Raw genomic sequence first — 14,396 nt, 5'->3', positions numbered from 1 at the left:
GCACACTCAAAAAAAACCAAAGTTATTCTTAGTACTGTGTACTTGCAATGACTATGTTGTCCTAACATAGTTATCTTTACGTAAGCTTTACATTTTTTGAGGCAACGAGTTTCCATACATTGTTTAAGTTCAGAGAAATAACTCAGAATAAATAAGTTGCCCTAACTTATTTATCTTAAGTAATTTTTACTTTGTTTTTTGTTAAATTTTTTAAAAGCTGTGGGAACTAATTTGATTTTACAGTGGATCTGAATAAGGGCCTTAGGTTACACACAGCACAGCAGGACACTCGGGAATCTTTCATTGTTTTTCTTGGAACGTAGCTGCCACAAGAAAGCAGGATTTTTAGCACCTGAAGAACAGCTGAAAGTGCAGTTATAGGAGTGCCTAGTGTTGAAAGGGAAATGTAAAGTGATGTGCAAAACATGGTGAGTGTACAACTGTAAGGAAAACAAATTGCAGTTGTCCTACTTAAGGTAATCTATATCCATAATAAACCAAAACAATAGGTGTACTTTTTTGTGAGTGACTGACAGACTTTTAATCTTCGACACTAGGCACTGCTGGAAACTTTCTATTTCATCCCTCGATAAAGACAAAGAAGAAGTTGACTTTAATTAGCTGACCCTTATTACTGTAAATACAGACAGAGAATATATGTGGTTAGTTATACTGATATGATGTGGCTTATGTTATTTAGAGTATTCACCCCAAAAAATACACACTCCATTTTCAACAGTTTAGGTGAGGGGTTGGAGGTGTGCTGTACTCAGACTATACTATCCACCCCCAGTGAATTATTTCTTTATTTCTAATCATAAAGATTAAACATTCAAATGTGTTCCAATATGTTTAATTGCTTTACTTTATACACAAATGTAAGTTAATCTTGTTTCCCCATTCAGGTGATTGCTGCTCTGCATGTCTGGTTTTTAGTTTGACTTCCCTTGTTTTCTCTCCCCTCATTTGAAGTATTTATTTGATGGAGTCAAACCTCATCTGGTTTCGCCATGAAAGGCCATTCATTTGTTCATGAAAGTTATTTCAATCCACCTCTCCCCTACATCTAAAAAAAAAAAAAATTAAAAAAAAACAACAAACAATTATTAAGGCACTGGTAATGGCAGCAGGAAATCATCATGAAATATCTGAACCAACCTACTTGGTGGTCAGTGGTTGGTTGTCCTTGTCCTTGTTTCGCTTGAGAATTTGACAACAAGAGACAGGAGCTGGGGTCCATTCAATAAAGCCCCTCAGCAGTACAGTTTGCTTGCTATTGTAACACAACCAGAGAGAGAGAGAGAGAGGACCCTTTCACAGAGGGTCGATCTTTTTGATTGCACTAAGGTAACTGAGAGTATATATAAAAATATTAAACACAATTTCATAACTTAATTTACTACAAGATTAAATAATTAAATTAAGTCAGTGGGCTTTGATCAGTGGTTGTTGATCAATGGTCATGACAGTTTGCATATTAATGATCATAAACTGACCTCCCAGCCCATTGTTCATTCAGTGGTGCTGGTTTCAGTCATTGTGCAAATGTCCTGTTTATAAGGTTGGAAACCTGCAGATGAACAGAATCAACTTTTTGGGATTTACTTACCTGAATGACTGAGCATGCATCAAGACACTGCTATACAAGCTGTACACCGACTACTTTACATCGCATCAAAGTCATATCTTCAGTGCTGTCCCATGAAAAGATACCAGTTATGTGTGTTCCTGTGCTTCCCTCTAGAGGACAGCTACTATAATAACATGGCAAGTGCAGTAACCTGCTAGGCTCTGTAGCGAGGGGGTAAAAGTTAAAACTCTAGGATGAGACTAGTGGATATGAACTTGACTTGTTAAACTGTCATTGCACACAGCCAGAAAAGTTAAAGGGAAAATATCTCTGTATCTTTTAGGTAAATGTTTAGCATCTGAAAGTCTTAAAATAATTTGTCATAAACCTTCAATTTAAATTTGTGAATTTAAAAGGTGGACTTGACTTTATGATTACCATCATTTGTCAGCACAGGATTTAGTCAGCGCACTTCCTGCCATAAATGTCGAGCTTATGGATACATGTAAAAACATAAACCAAAAAAAAACCCATTATTATTATTATACCGTAATCATCCATAATGACCTGGCAATGCAAATTATTTTATTTTTTAGTAGTAAAGGACTCGCTGTAACAGCATATACTTTAATAATGAATTTTTCATTACGAATTCTGACCAAAATCAGACAATGTATGTGAAAATATGGCATTTCTTCACAATCCAAGAAGGATAAAAGTACTGTGGTTATAAAATATATATTTTTTTTATAATTTTTGTAATTTATTAGCAAGGTAGTAAAATATTACTCAACAATAACACATATCCATGAAAAACGTTACACACAGTATATTTTAATGCTTGTACTGCTTCAGTTCCTCAGGCAGGGTGGGGCAGCATCAGGGGTGGTGGGGGAGGTGGGCGGAGTTAGCCGGATGAGAGACAGTTGAGTCTGGGATGGGCCAATAGAAGACTTCCTGGCAACTGAGCTACGAAATAAAAATTGGTAATGGTTAACTGACTTGATACAGGAACTAAAAATCTTCACATTCATTCATAGCCTTGGAAATTAGTTTATTGCTCTGTTGTTGGTTTTTTTTTTGTTTTGTTTTTTTGTTTTGTTTTTTAAAGCAGCTCTCCGTAAACCTAGGAAATTTTACAATTCATCATTTATTCATTTAACCTTAATTAGTAATGATTTCATTAATTTCTTCACAAATACAATTTTAACCATCAGAGAAAAATATTCATAACCATCCCACAGACCTATAGCTATTTACAGCTAACACTAGTTACATTTATTTAGACTCTTTTTCTCCAATTGATCTTTCTGAGTTAACTTCAATAATTACTTCCTCCAAACCATCAATGTGTCTTTTAGACCCCATTCCTACAAAACTGCTCAAAGAAGTCCTGCCATTAGTTAATGCTTCAATATTAAATCTGATCAACCTATCTCTAATAATCGGCTATGTACCACAGGCCTTCAAGCTGGCTGTAGTTAAACCTTTACTCAAAAAGCATCTCTAGACCCAGCAGTCTTAGCTAATTATAGGCCAATCTCCAACCTTCCTTTCATATCAAACATCCTTGAAAGAGTAGTTGTCAAACAGCTAACAGATCATCTGCAGAGGAATGGTTTATTTGAAGAGTTTCAGTCAGGTTTCAGAGCTCATCACAGCACAGAAACAGCTTTAGTGAAGGTTACAAATGATCTTCTTATGGCCTCTGACAGTGGACTCATCTCTGTGCTTGTCCTGCTAGACCTCAGTGCAGCGTTCGATACTGTCGACCATAATATCCTATTAGAGCGATTAGAACATGCTGTAGGTATTACAGGTACTGCACTGCAGTGGTTTGTATCATATCTATCTAATAGACTCCAGTTTGTGCATGTAAATGGAGAGTCCTCTTCACACACTAAGGTTAATTATGGAGTTCCACAGGGTTCAGTGCTAGGACCAATTCTGTTTACATTATACATGCTTCCCTTAGGCAGCATCATTAGAAGACATAGCATACATTTACACTGCTATGCAGATGACACCCAGCTCTATCTGTCCATGAAGCCAGATAACACACACCAATGAGTTAAACTGCAGGAATGTCTTAAAGACATAAAGACCTGTATGGCCGCTAACTTTCTGCTTCTAAAGTGAGATAAAACTAAAATGATTGTAGTTCACCTTAAAAATCTTATAAACAGGGTGTCTAACCAGACTGTGAGGAAAGTTGTTCTTGACTAATAAATGTCCCTAAATATGCATATTAAACAAATATTTGCTTTCTTCCATTTGCGCATTATCTCTTAAATTCTATCTCAGTGATTAAAAAGGAAAGAACAACAACAACATACATTATTATCAGGTTGTCGTAAAAACTGTGAAAAGCCTGTAGTTGTATCCAAAATGCTGCAGCACAGAGAGAGCCAACACCAAGTGAGAGCACCTCCCTTTTTCAGAGAGTGGTTGTTGTTTGGGGTGGCTTTACGTCAGGAGTTAGAGGCAGTCATCTACTAGTTAGAATGCTGGTGGTTTGATTCCTGGCTGCCCCAATCTACATGTCAAATATCCTTGGACAAGATACTAACCCCAAGCTGCTCTACAGTGCATCCATTAGAGCAGTGGTTCCCAAAGTCTGGGAGCACAGCCATTGCAAGGGCGGCGTGGTATGAACAAAAAAAAGAATGCTTGGGCATTGCTTGCATAAGAGACGGGGCAAAGCGGAAGATGAAGCATCGCCAAATACACTTCCAAACCAACTTCTTTCCAAGCCAAAGACTGGAAAATATGATGAAGGATATCTTGCTTTTGGCTTCACCTGCACAACGTTGGTGCCACGGTAGGTATCCCTGGCAGAATTTGTTTCCCCTGCGTCGGGAGCACACGCTGGGCTGTCCACATCATGGACCAACAGATTCCAACAGTTGTTTTGCACAGAGAGGCATTTTTTGAAAAATATCTACTGCATCAATTGATAGCAGTGTTGAATGTTAGTACACGGTAAAAAAAAAACAACCACATGCAAAATAATGACACCATAAAGATGGTTTGTTTTTCTGTTATTTAAAAGAGGTAGTAGTTTATTTTACTCCAACCTGTAATTTGTTGCAGTTTACTTTTATTAGTTTCATTGTTTACAAAAGGTGTGAAATAAACTGCAGTGGGATTTTCTTGTAAAACAAAGAGGGGCCTAGCAAAAACCGTTTGGGAACCACTGCAATAGAGGATAAATGCTAGATAGTAAGCACTTGTGAAAAAAGTGCTTGGGTTAAAGAGGCAAGTTGTATGAAGTGCCTTGATTTCTCAGGGAGCAGATTCCTCTGCTTCCATGGCTGTTCCCAGGACCCAGACTCAGTGCTGGAAATTATAATTATCTGCTCTTTACCTTTCTTCCTTGTCCTCCTGCTGCTGTCCATCCACAGAGCTCTCTGTCATGTGATCAGCACTTCTGTTGTCATCAAGTTCTTCCTCCACATTGCTACCCACTGGACATCCCAAAGGCCAGCGCAGCTCCCCACTCTCCTGTTCACTGTGGTCTGTGGGCTCCACAACAATAGAGGGAAGACGCTCCCTCCTATAAACAAAGTCTTCGGGATAATCTGACTCTTCATTCATGTTGGCTTCAGGGAAGATCTGGTCAGGGAACAAATTCATAATGCTCTTAAAAAATGTAAATTGAAAATAAGTAACTGTAAGGACTGAAAGTCATGTGCTCATAAATAATACAATCTTATTTCAGTAGATGACGTTCTCAGCCTCCTTAGTTTTTTCAGGTACTGAAATAAATGCCAACTGGTTACAAATTAACAGAATTATTATTATTATTATTATTATTATTATAAAAAGGAATGAAATGAAAACCACAGTGAAGATGCTACTCAGACAAGCTCTGCAGCATCAATTACACGGCTGATATTCTGAAAAGTTGAAATTTTGAAACAAAATAAAGAGAGAAACAGACCTAAATGACTTTGAAGAAGGTTTCATTACATGTGATAGCAATATCAGTGAGCGACTGCTCAACGTGTGTTTCATCAGGCACAGTGACATAAATGGCTGTAACTGTTAAATGGTTTACTTTTGTTAAACCCACTGAATTAAAATGAAAGTCTGGGCTTTAATTACATCTCATGTGGTGGTGTTAACTGTAAAAACTGTCATTAGATCCAGCCTAAAATGTTCCTCTTTGGCAAAGTATATAGTTAGGGCTGGATCAGGTGAGTCCTGAGTCCTGCAATAAGCTGCTGTTTCTTCTCCACTCATGTGTTTATACACCACTCTGCATTTAACCATTAATTATTATTAATCTGCTCTTTTCAACAGGGTGTCCTTTGTCCCATCTTCCTCCCCTCACTCCCAGCCAGTTGAGGCAGTTAGCCGCCCCTCCCTGAGCCTGGTTGTGCAGGAGGTTTCTTCTTGTTACGAGGGAGTTTTTCCTTCCCACTGTTGCCAAAGTGCTTGTTTACAGCGGTTCATATGATTGTTGGGATTTTCTCTGCTTGTGCTTGTGTTGAATGTTAATGTGCCTTAACCTCCTAAGACCCGAACTCTTCCACAGCATGCACTTTTTTTTGGAAAATATTTTTATTGAAAAAAGAAAACAACAGCACTTGCAGTTACCAAAATACAATCAACCTTTCTTCATTTTCCTAAGTAAATATACATAAATATATATATATGAAAAAAAAAAAACACAACGAACAGGAATCCCAAATACAGCAATCAGAGGACAAGGATGAAGAGTTACCCCAAGAACAGTTGACATAATAGCAAAATACCCTGTCCAGAAACCTTCCAGCTCAGGACACAGAAAAAACATGTGGCTAAGGTGACAAGGAGAACCGTGGCATTTATCACATTTATATTCCACTTCTGGATACAATTCAGAAAGTCTAGACTTAGAGAAATGCACCCTGTGTATGACCTTAAATTGAATAAGTCCAAGACGAGCACAGGAGGTGGAAGATCGTACCCTCGCTATAGCCTGTTCCCAAGACTCCTCATGTATTCGAATTCCCAGTTCTCCTTCCCATGTACACTTAAGCTTAACATTAGAGTGGTTACTAAAAGACAGGATAGCATCATAGAGTTTCAAAATGGTTCCTCTGTGATGAGGAATAAATGATAACGTAGTTTCCCACTGCTGTTCTGGAGGCAAAGAGGGGAAATTTGGAAAACACTTGGCAACAAAATTTCAAATTTGAAAATAGCGAAACAAATGGGTCATAGGGAGATTATAACGAGAAGACAAGTTGGGAAAACTATCGAAAACACCATCCACATATAAATGTTTGAACTGTTTTATACCCTTGTCACACCACACTGAAAATGTCGAGTCCAAAAGTGAAGGGGGAAACAAATGGTTGTCGCTTAGAGGACCCGAGGAAGACGGCATTACAAAATTAAAGTGACGTCTAAACTGAAACCAGATTTTGACTGTGTTAAGAACCACCTGATTATCAGTGTACAGAGAGGGTCTTACGGGTAAAGAGGAATAGAGCAAAGCCGGTAAAGAAGAGCCCTTACATGATGACAGCTCCAATTTACACCACGAGGAACCAGAAGATTTTAGCCAGTAGCAAAGTTTATGGATGTGAGCGCCCCAGTAGTAGACTAAAAAATTAGGTAATGCAAGTCCTCCACTAAATCTGCATCGCTGCAGCAAAGTTTTAGAGACCCTAGGTGGCTTCCCTCCCCAAATGAAAGAACCAATAATCTTGTCCAGTGAAACAAAAAAAAATTTCGGCAAAAATAAGGGAATTGACTGAAATAAAAATAAAAATTTTGGTAAGATGTTCATTTTAACAACATTAATCTTACCGATTAAAGAAAGGGGGAGATTACCCCATCTTTGAATATCAGATGCGATCCTTGATATAAGAGGAGACAAATTTTCTGATTTAAGGCCAGCTAGAGAGCGAATCACGTTAATCCCTAAGTACTTAAACCCAGATGGACTGAGACGAAAGGGTAGATCAGACTGTTGAAGTTGTCGTGCTGCCGTATTAACAGGAAAACACTCACTTTTCCCCAAATTTAATTTATAACCTGAAAACGAACTGAAGTTCTCCAGAATACTTAAAACAGCAGGGATGGAGCATGCAGGGTCAGTCATATATAATAACAAGTCATCCGCATACAATGATACTTTATGTGTAATTCCATTACGGATGATTCCCCTGAATACAGAAGAAGATCTCAATGTAATAGACAGAGGCTCGATGGCAATGGCAAAGAGTAAGGCAGACAAAGGGCAACCTTGACGACAACCACGACCCAGCGCAAAATAATCAGAGTAAACATCATTAGTATGAACACTGGCTTTAGGGGATGAATAAAGAAGCCGAATCCAGGAAATAAATTTATCGCCAAAACCAAATTTCTCTAAAACTGCAAACAAGTACTCCCACTCCACCCTATCGAAAGCCTTTTCAGCATCTAAAGAAATCACAAGTTCAGGAAGTTCAGATAGACGCTTTGAGTAAATAACATTAAAGAGTGTACGGGTATTAAAAAACAATTGCCGTCCCTTTATAAAGCCATTCTGCTCTTCAGATATAATTCGAGGAAGCACATCCTCAAGGCGAGATGCAATTACTTTAGCCAATACCTTTGCATCGGCATTAAGCAGAGATAATGGCCTGTAGGAACCACAGGAGGTTGGGTCCTTGTCATTTTTGAGAAGGAGCGCTATGGTTGCTTGTGTGAAAGTAGGCGGTAATGAACCCGTTTCCAAGGATTCGTTAAACACAGACAAAAGCAATGGTGCCAATTTACCAATAAATGTTTTATAAAATTCAATTGGAAACCCATCCGGGCCCGGGGCTTTATTAGACTGCATAACTGTAATAGCTTTTAATACTTCTTCAACAGATAATGGGGAGTCCAATTGCCCCGCATCATTAGCACCAATAACAGGGTTTGAAAGATTATGAAGAAATGCATTCATTTTAGCTTTATCCGTGGGAAATTCGGACCTGTACAACAAAGAGTAAAATGTTTTAAAGGTAGAATTAATTTCCAAGGGATCTGTAGTAATATTGTCATAAGAGTGTTTAATACTGGGTATCACACGCGAGGAGGCCTGACGTCGTAACTGATGTGCCAACAAGCGACTAGCCTTGTCACCATATTCGTAATATGAGCCACGACTGCGTAGTAATAAGTGCTCAGCCTCTTTGGTTGACATAAGATCAAATTCTGCTTGCAAATCAAGGCGCTGCTTCAGTAATTCTGGAGAAGGGTTCAGTGTATAACATTGATCAAGGTTACTAATTGCAGCTATAAGTTCTTTAAGCCTGGCATTAATCTTTTTATTAGCACGGACAGAGTAAGAAATAATTTGACCTCTCAGGTAGCATTTAAGAGTCTCCCATAGCAGAGAATATGAAACAGAATCATCCTGATTGAAGGACAAGAACTCCTCAATAGAGCCTGAAATAAATTCACAAAATTCTTTATCCGCCAGAAGGAGAGAGTTAAATCTCCAAAGTGGAGGACTACGTTTTTGGTTAGAAAGCTGAACATCCAATAGCAGAGGAGAATGATCAGATATTACAATACCAGAATAGTCGGAAGAATTAACACATGAATTAAGAGTTCTGTCAATGAAAAAATAATCAATCCTGGAATAAGACTGGTGGACCTGAGAGAAAAACGAAAATTTTTTGATTGAAGGGTTGCGAAATCTCCATGGATCAACAAGATCATTCTGTTTCATAAAATCTGAGAATGTTTTAGACATAGATGATGGAGTCAAATTACGAGGACTAGATCGATCCAAAATTGGATCAAAAACACAATTCAGATCACCACCAAGGATCAGCAAATGTGTATTCAGAAAGGGGATGTTACTCAGCAATCTATTAGCGAATTCAGCATCATCAAAATTCGGGGCATATACATTTACCAACAAAACCTTTTTCTGCATTAGGGTACCAGCAACAATGATGTATCTACCATTCCCATCAGCAATAACATCGGTCGAAGAGAATTGAACTTTCTTATTAATGAGAATGGCCACTCCTCTAGCTTTCGAATTAAAATTTGAGTGAAAGACCTGACCTACCCAAGGGCAATATAACCTATAATGATCCTTAATGCGAAGATGAGTCTCCTGTAAAAATGCTATGTCAGAATTTAGACGTTTCAAGTGAGTAAAAACCTTAGATCTCTTAACAGGGTTACCCATAGACAGCATGCATTTTTAATTTCTCTTTGATATTTGGGCTTATTGGGGCCCGATGAATGTAAAAACAAAGAATTACCAGATTTTATTTTTACTCATCTTTGCTTTTAAGAAAATTGAGAGCCACATATGAGGATATTCGTTTAAAATTTTGATAGAACAGTAGCAGTATATTGTCCTCATAAGTGGATATCAGGCCCATGTAGAGCAAAATTGAGTATTTTGGTCTAAATAACCTAAAATGTGATGTCCACATATGTAGACGCCAAGTCCTAGGAGGTTAAGGTAACTGTTTTTGTGAACTGGCACTATAAAAATAAAACTGAACTGAATAAAAAACCTACCTGATAGGCTTTGCTTCCTCTCCTCTGAACTGGACACTCCTCCATCTGAGATTCAACTTGAGTGAGAATGGTGTTCATACTACACACACACACACACACACACACACGTACACACACACACACACACACACACACAAGATGTAAGCCAGGGGTGTGATTGCCATTGTTTTACTTCTTTTAGCAACACACTCTGTATTTGGCTTCTAGTAATCTCCTCAGTTCCCGTTCACTTGATAAAGATTTGGTGTTGGTCATCTGAATGCCATCCTCACATTTTGCGCAGGACACAGCCTCCGCAGTGGTGAAACACTCTTCGTGGATAGGGCTTGATCGGGTTACCCTGATCCCTCAGTTAGAGAAAACCTAGGCTGCTGGAGTGTTCCTTCTTTGCTCACATCTGTTTACTCTTTGTGTTTATACATCACTCTGCATTTAATCATTAGTTATTAATAATCTCTGGTTCTCTTCCATAATGTGTCTGTTTTCCTGTCTTCCTCCCCTCACCCCCAACTGCTTGAGGCAGATGACTGCCTCTTCCTGAGCCTGGACTTCTTGCTGTTAAATGGCTTTTCCTTCGCACTGTTGCCAAGTCCTTGCCCAAAGGCGGACCAAGCAGGGAGTCGTTGGGGTTTTCTTCATAGTATTGTAGGGTCTTTACCTTACAGTATAAAGCACCTTGAGGCAACTTTTTCTGTGATTTAGCACTCTATAAATAAAACTGAATGGAAATGAATTACTTTCCAGAGTGTGCCTCTCTGAGATATGGTTTTTATTCCTACATGCGTAGCCTCATTGGATGTGAGACATTCCATCATTTCTTTAATCCTGTCACAAATATTTTTGAAACACTTTGGCGACATAGGGTTCAAAATTTCTAAATTGGATTTGAAAGAATATCTAACTCAAGGTATAAAAATCAAAGATAAGATATACATGACACATTTATGAAACTGTAGTGTTTATACAAGGTGCTGATGGGCATTAGTAGACTGGACTGAAATGCGTAAGGATGAAATCTGCATGTTAACTATCAGAGACCTCACACTCTCAAAGTCTAGAGATTTCCAACAGGGTTCTAGGAATGTCCAGCTTAGTTCAAGTTTACAGGAAGCAGTGGACTGAGGAATGATTTACAGGGTTTTTGCAGTAGAGAAAAATGTCAAGTGTTATATGGTATACTGTAGGTATACGGAGGGAGACAGCTTCTCCTGCTGAGTTAATCTGCAGCTAATTACTAAGTACAAGCTTGATTAATGCCTCAACCCCATGGAGGGGGGAAGGGTACAAGAACATTTGTTTTCACTACTACTAGTTTTCAAATATATGTGCTGTAATTAATATATTTGTAACAGAAAGACCAGACCTACTCATAAAGACTTTTATGGCATATTACATATAAATAAACATACAATAGGTTTCTGTATATGCATTGCCATTCATTTAGGTCTTTTGAAATACTGGTCAGCAATATTTAGTATAGTCACTGTGTAGTTCAACACAGCTCTATTCCACACATTTATTAAATAATTAATTACTTCATTTGTTGCCAGTTCAGACTGCAGTCACCACAAGGCATTTTCTATTATCATTAAGGTAAAGACCATAACACACAATTCATATCCTCAAACCTTTAGAAAGTGGGTAGGTGGAAGGTAAGAGTATTTAAATCTTGTAACTTACCTATGTGAGGCAGGAATGCAGCTCATGTTTGGCCCAAAGACTTTGCGCACAAAACTAAAAAGGTATTCCAAGGAAAATGGAAAAACCTACACTAGTTCAGTTAAAAGTTAGTTACTGGGTGCTATCAGTCACTTTCCTGTCCTTCCTGCTAATCACAGGTTCAGTTTCCTCCTCTGGTTCTCTTCCCTTCATTGTCCAACAGTGTCATGTTTAGTGACGCACGCAGCACTTGGCATACACACTGGTGTGCAAACCTCCTTTCCAATCTGACTGTCTCAGTGTCACCTTTAATTACAAACAAAACCTTGATGTAACATGTGCAGCAACACGTGACTTGGCACGTGCTGATTAACAGGTGAGCTGTCCTGGCAGCACACATTCATCCAGTTAGGGAGATTATTTTACATCATAATTAATGCTACAAGCTTACCTCCATATAGCTTCAAATATGTATTAGTCAGCAGAGTTGTTGATGTCATAGTAATAAAATTCCCAGCTAAGGCTGTGGGAACTACTATTATGAGAACAGAATTTAGTTTAAAATCATAAGAACATGTTTCATGTAATTAAACACATGAAACATGTTGGAATTCATTTGAGATAATGTTTTACTAACACCTTAGTAAATATTAATAAATTATGTGAAGCTCAATCATATCACAGGTGTTTTCAGCACCAGTCCACCGAGGGGGTAGTGCTATTCTGTAACAGTGCTATTGTCTATTTAGTGACTTGCCACTGATTATTCTAATTGAATACTTGAATACTTGTATCTGTATGCTTTTAGCAGTCACCAAGGCCCAAACTATTGAAGGCTATGGCACAGTTATATATAGAGTTTTTCTGCACCCAAGTACATTCTAAAATTTACACACATTCGTTGGGGTTGCACATCTCGCCCACAGATACTTTGGCATTACAGTGCCATATGATGAATTCAATGGTTTGGATAGCCCAGTGCTTTTATCAGCAGTGTTGGTCAAGTTACTTGAAAAAAGTAATCAGTAACTAATTACTGATTACCTCCCCAAAAAAGTAATCCCGTTACTTTACTGATTACTTATTTTCAAAAGTAATTAATTACTTAGTTACTTAGTTACTTTTTAAAAACACGATTTACAACCTGAAGAGGTGATAAAGCGATAGATCTTTCAGCCCAATTCTACTTTTTCTACATAATCCATCATACGAAATGTAATCAAATGGAAAAGTCCCTTTTTAAAACTTGTTTCTCTGACTGGAAGAAATTTGTTTAACATTTAAACCTATTTTCTGCACATTCCAGCACATAAAATATATTTTTTTTGTGTTTACACTCAGTCTTTCAAATAGATGCAAGTAAAACACAGCAGAAAATAAATAAAGTCAAAGACTAGGGGTCCTTTTACTCTATTTTCACCTGTAAAGCAGGAGTAGGGTAGGCGGAGGTTTACCCTGGTGCAGGTGTGCCGCGGTCAGTGGAAGAATCCACGAGTTTCTCTGTGAGTTTCCCATTACGTCGTAGCTACTCGGTGCTTGCTCGGAAGTTTAGGGGTTTTTCTTCGCTGTAAAAAGAAGTTTTCTTCCCACGCACAACGGACACTAATGTTTTTGTCACTTTTTATGGAATCAAACTCAAAGTAAGGTCAGTACTTCCACGCTTTAAACGCTGCACGTTCATACTCTCTCCGCACTGATATATGATCCATTGTTTGAGGAGAAAATCTCCGTCCCGGTTTCCCTCCAAGGCGTGAGCACCGATAAGCAGAGTTTTGTCCTTTCCTTATAAGACTCCTAATTATTCAAAGTAACACTCAAGTATGCCGTTCAGCTGGGTTAGTTACAGCGCCGGGAGTAGCTTGGGAGAACAAGGAAACACAGACTGCTTCAGGTTGCCTTCCCAAACCAACTCAAAGGTTTATTTAGTACAAAACAGCTTATATAGAGGAAAAAAAGGTTCGTGTGTCAGCAGGTTCTCAGTTCAAACCGGTACAGACCAAATAAGGAAACGTCTTCCTGCCTTGTGAGCAAAGAAGTATCCTTTGTGTAGTTTATCTCTTCAGTTACAATTTATGATCATCCCAGCAAAATACACTCCTAGACATAGAATACAGAGTTCTTTCATTAGTGAATTCTGAAACAAACCACCTGGCTTTTTAACAAGCTCTTTTCTAAAAGATAAGGAAGGGAGGATGGGAGTAAGGAAGTGGTCTCGTCTCTGTGGTATTTTCGACCTTGGGGTACCAGCCTGTGATTCTTACACATCAATTCTTGGGTCAGAGAGAAAGAGAAAAACAACTAGTAAATGGGCCTTATTGAGTAACAGTTTTCCTGTATAATATCACAATAAAACAATATCCTGTAAATGCTATCATGGTATCAAAATATCACAACAGTTCCCCCCTTTTATCATGAAATGATAACATAGTATAAAGACAAATCATAAACGTAAAACAAATCATAAATGTAACTGGTCCTTCGAGCAAGCTTAATATCAAAAATTCTGGGAGCGTATACATGGTATCACACAACAGACAATAATCATCGAAAACATGCTGCAACGGTTACAAAGGCTACAATTAGTTCCTTCCATTTTCCAAACGTGTCCTGTAGCCACTTATCTAGCCACTGACCGTGACCTGTATTGGCAATT

The 14,396-nt window shown here is 38.3% G+C and overlaps 1 protein-coding gene across 1 annotated transcript; it reads right to left on the bottom strand.

Annotated features, from left to right (window-relative positions):
- Positions 1-2,346: 2,346 nt before the first annotated feature.
- On the bottom strand, positions 2,347-11,889 carry LOC146660084 (uncharacterized). The gene is made up of 4 exons (XM_085419519.1): positions 11,765-11,889; positions 10,085-10,163; positions 4,938-5,185; positions 2,347-2,539 (listed from the first exon to the last, which is right to left on the bottom strand). The coding sequence occupies exons 1-4, from the start codon at positions 11,788-11,790 to the stop codon at positions 2,422-2,424; spliced, it is 471 nt and encodes a 156-aa protein (XP_085275645.1). The 5' UTR covers positions 11,791-11,889; the 3' UTR covers positions 2,347-2,421.
- Between the last annotated feature and the right edge of the window lie 2,507 nt (positions 11,890-14,396).

The sequence above is a fragment of the Rhamphochromis longiceps genome, linkage group LG10, assembly GCF_057381845.1.
Source record: "Rhamphochromis longiceps isolate RC_006_pf linkage group LG10, R_longiceps_female_GT1.1, whole genome shotgun sequence".
Classification (NCBI taxonomy): Eukaryota; Metazoa; Chordata; class Actinopteri; order Cichliformes; family Cichlidae; genus Rhamphochromis; species Rhamphochromis longiceps.
The sequence above is the reverse complement of the archived record's forward strand: the minus strand, read 5'-3'. Positions and strand labels throughout refer to the sequence as shown.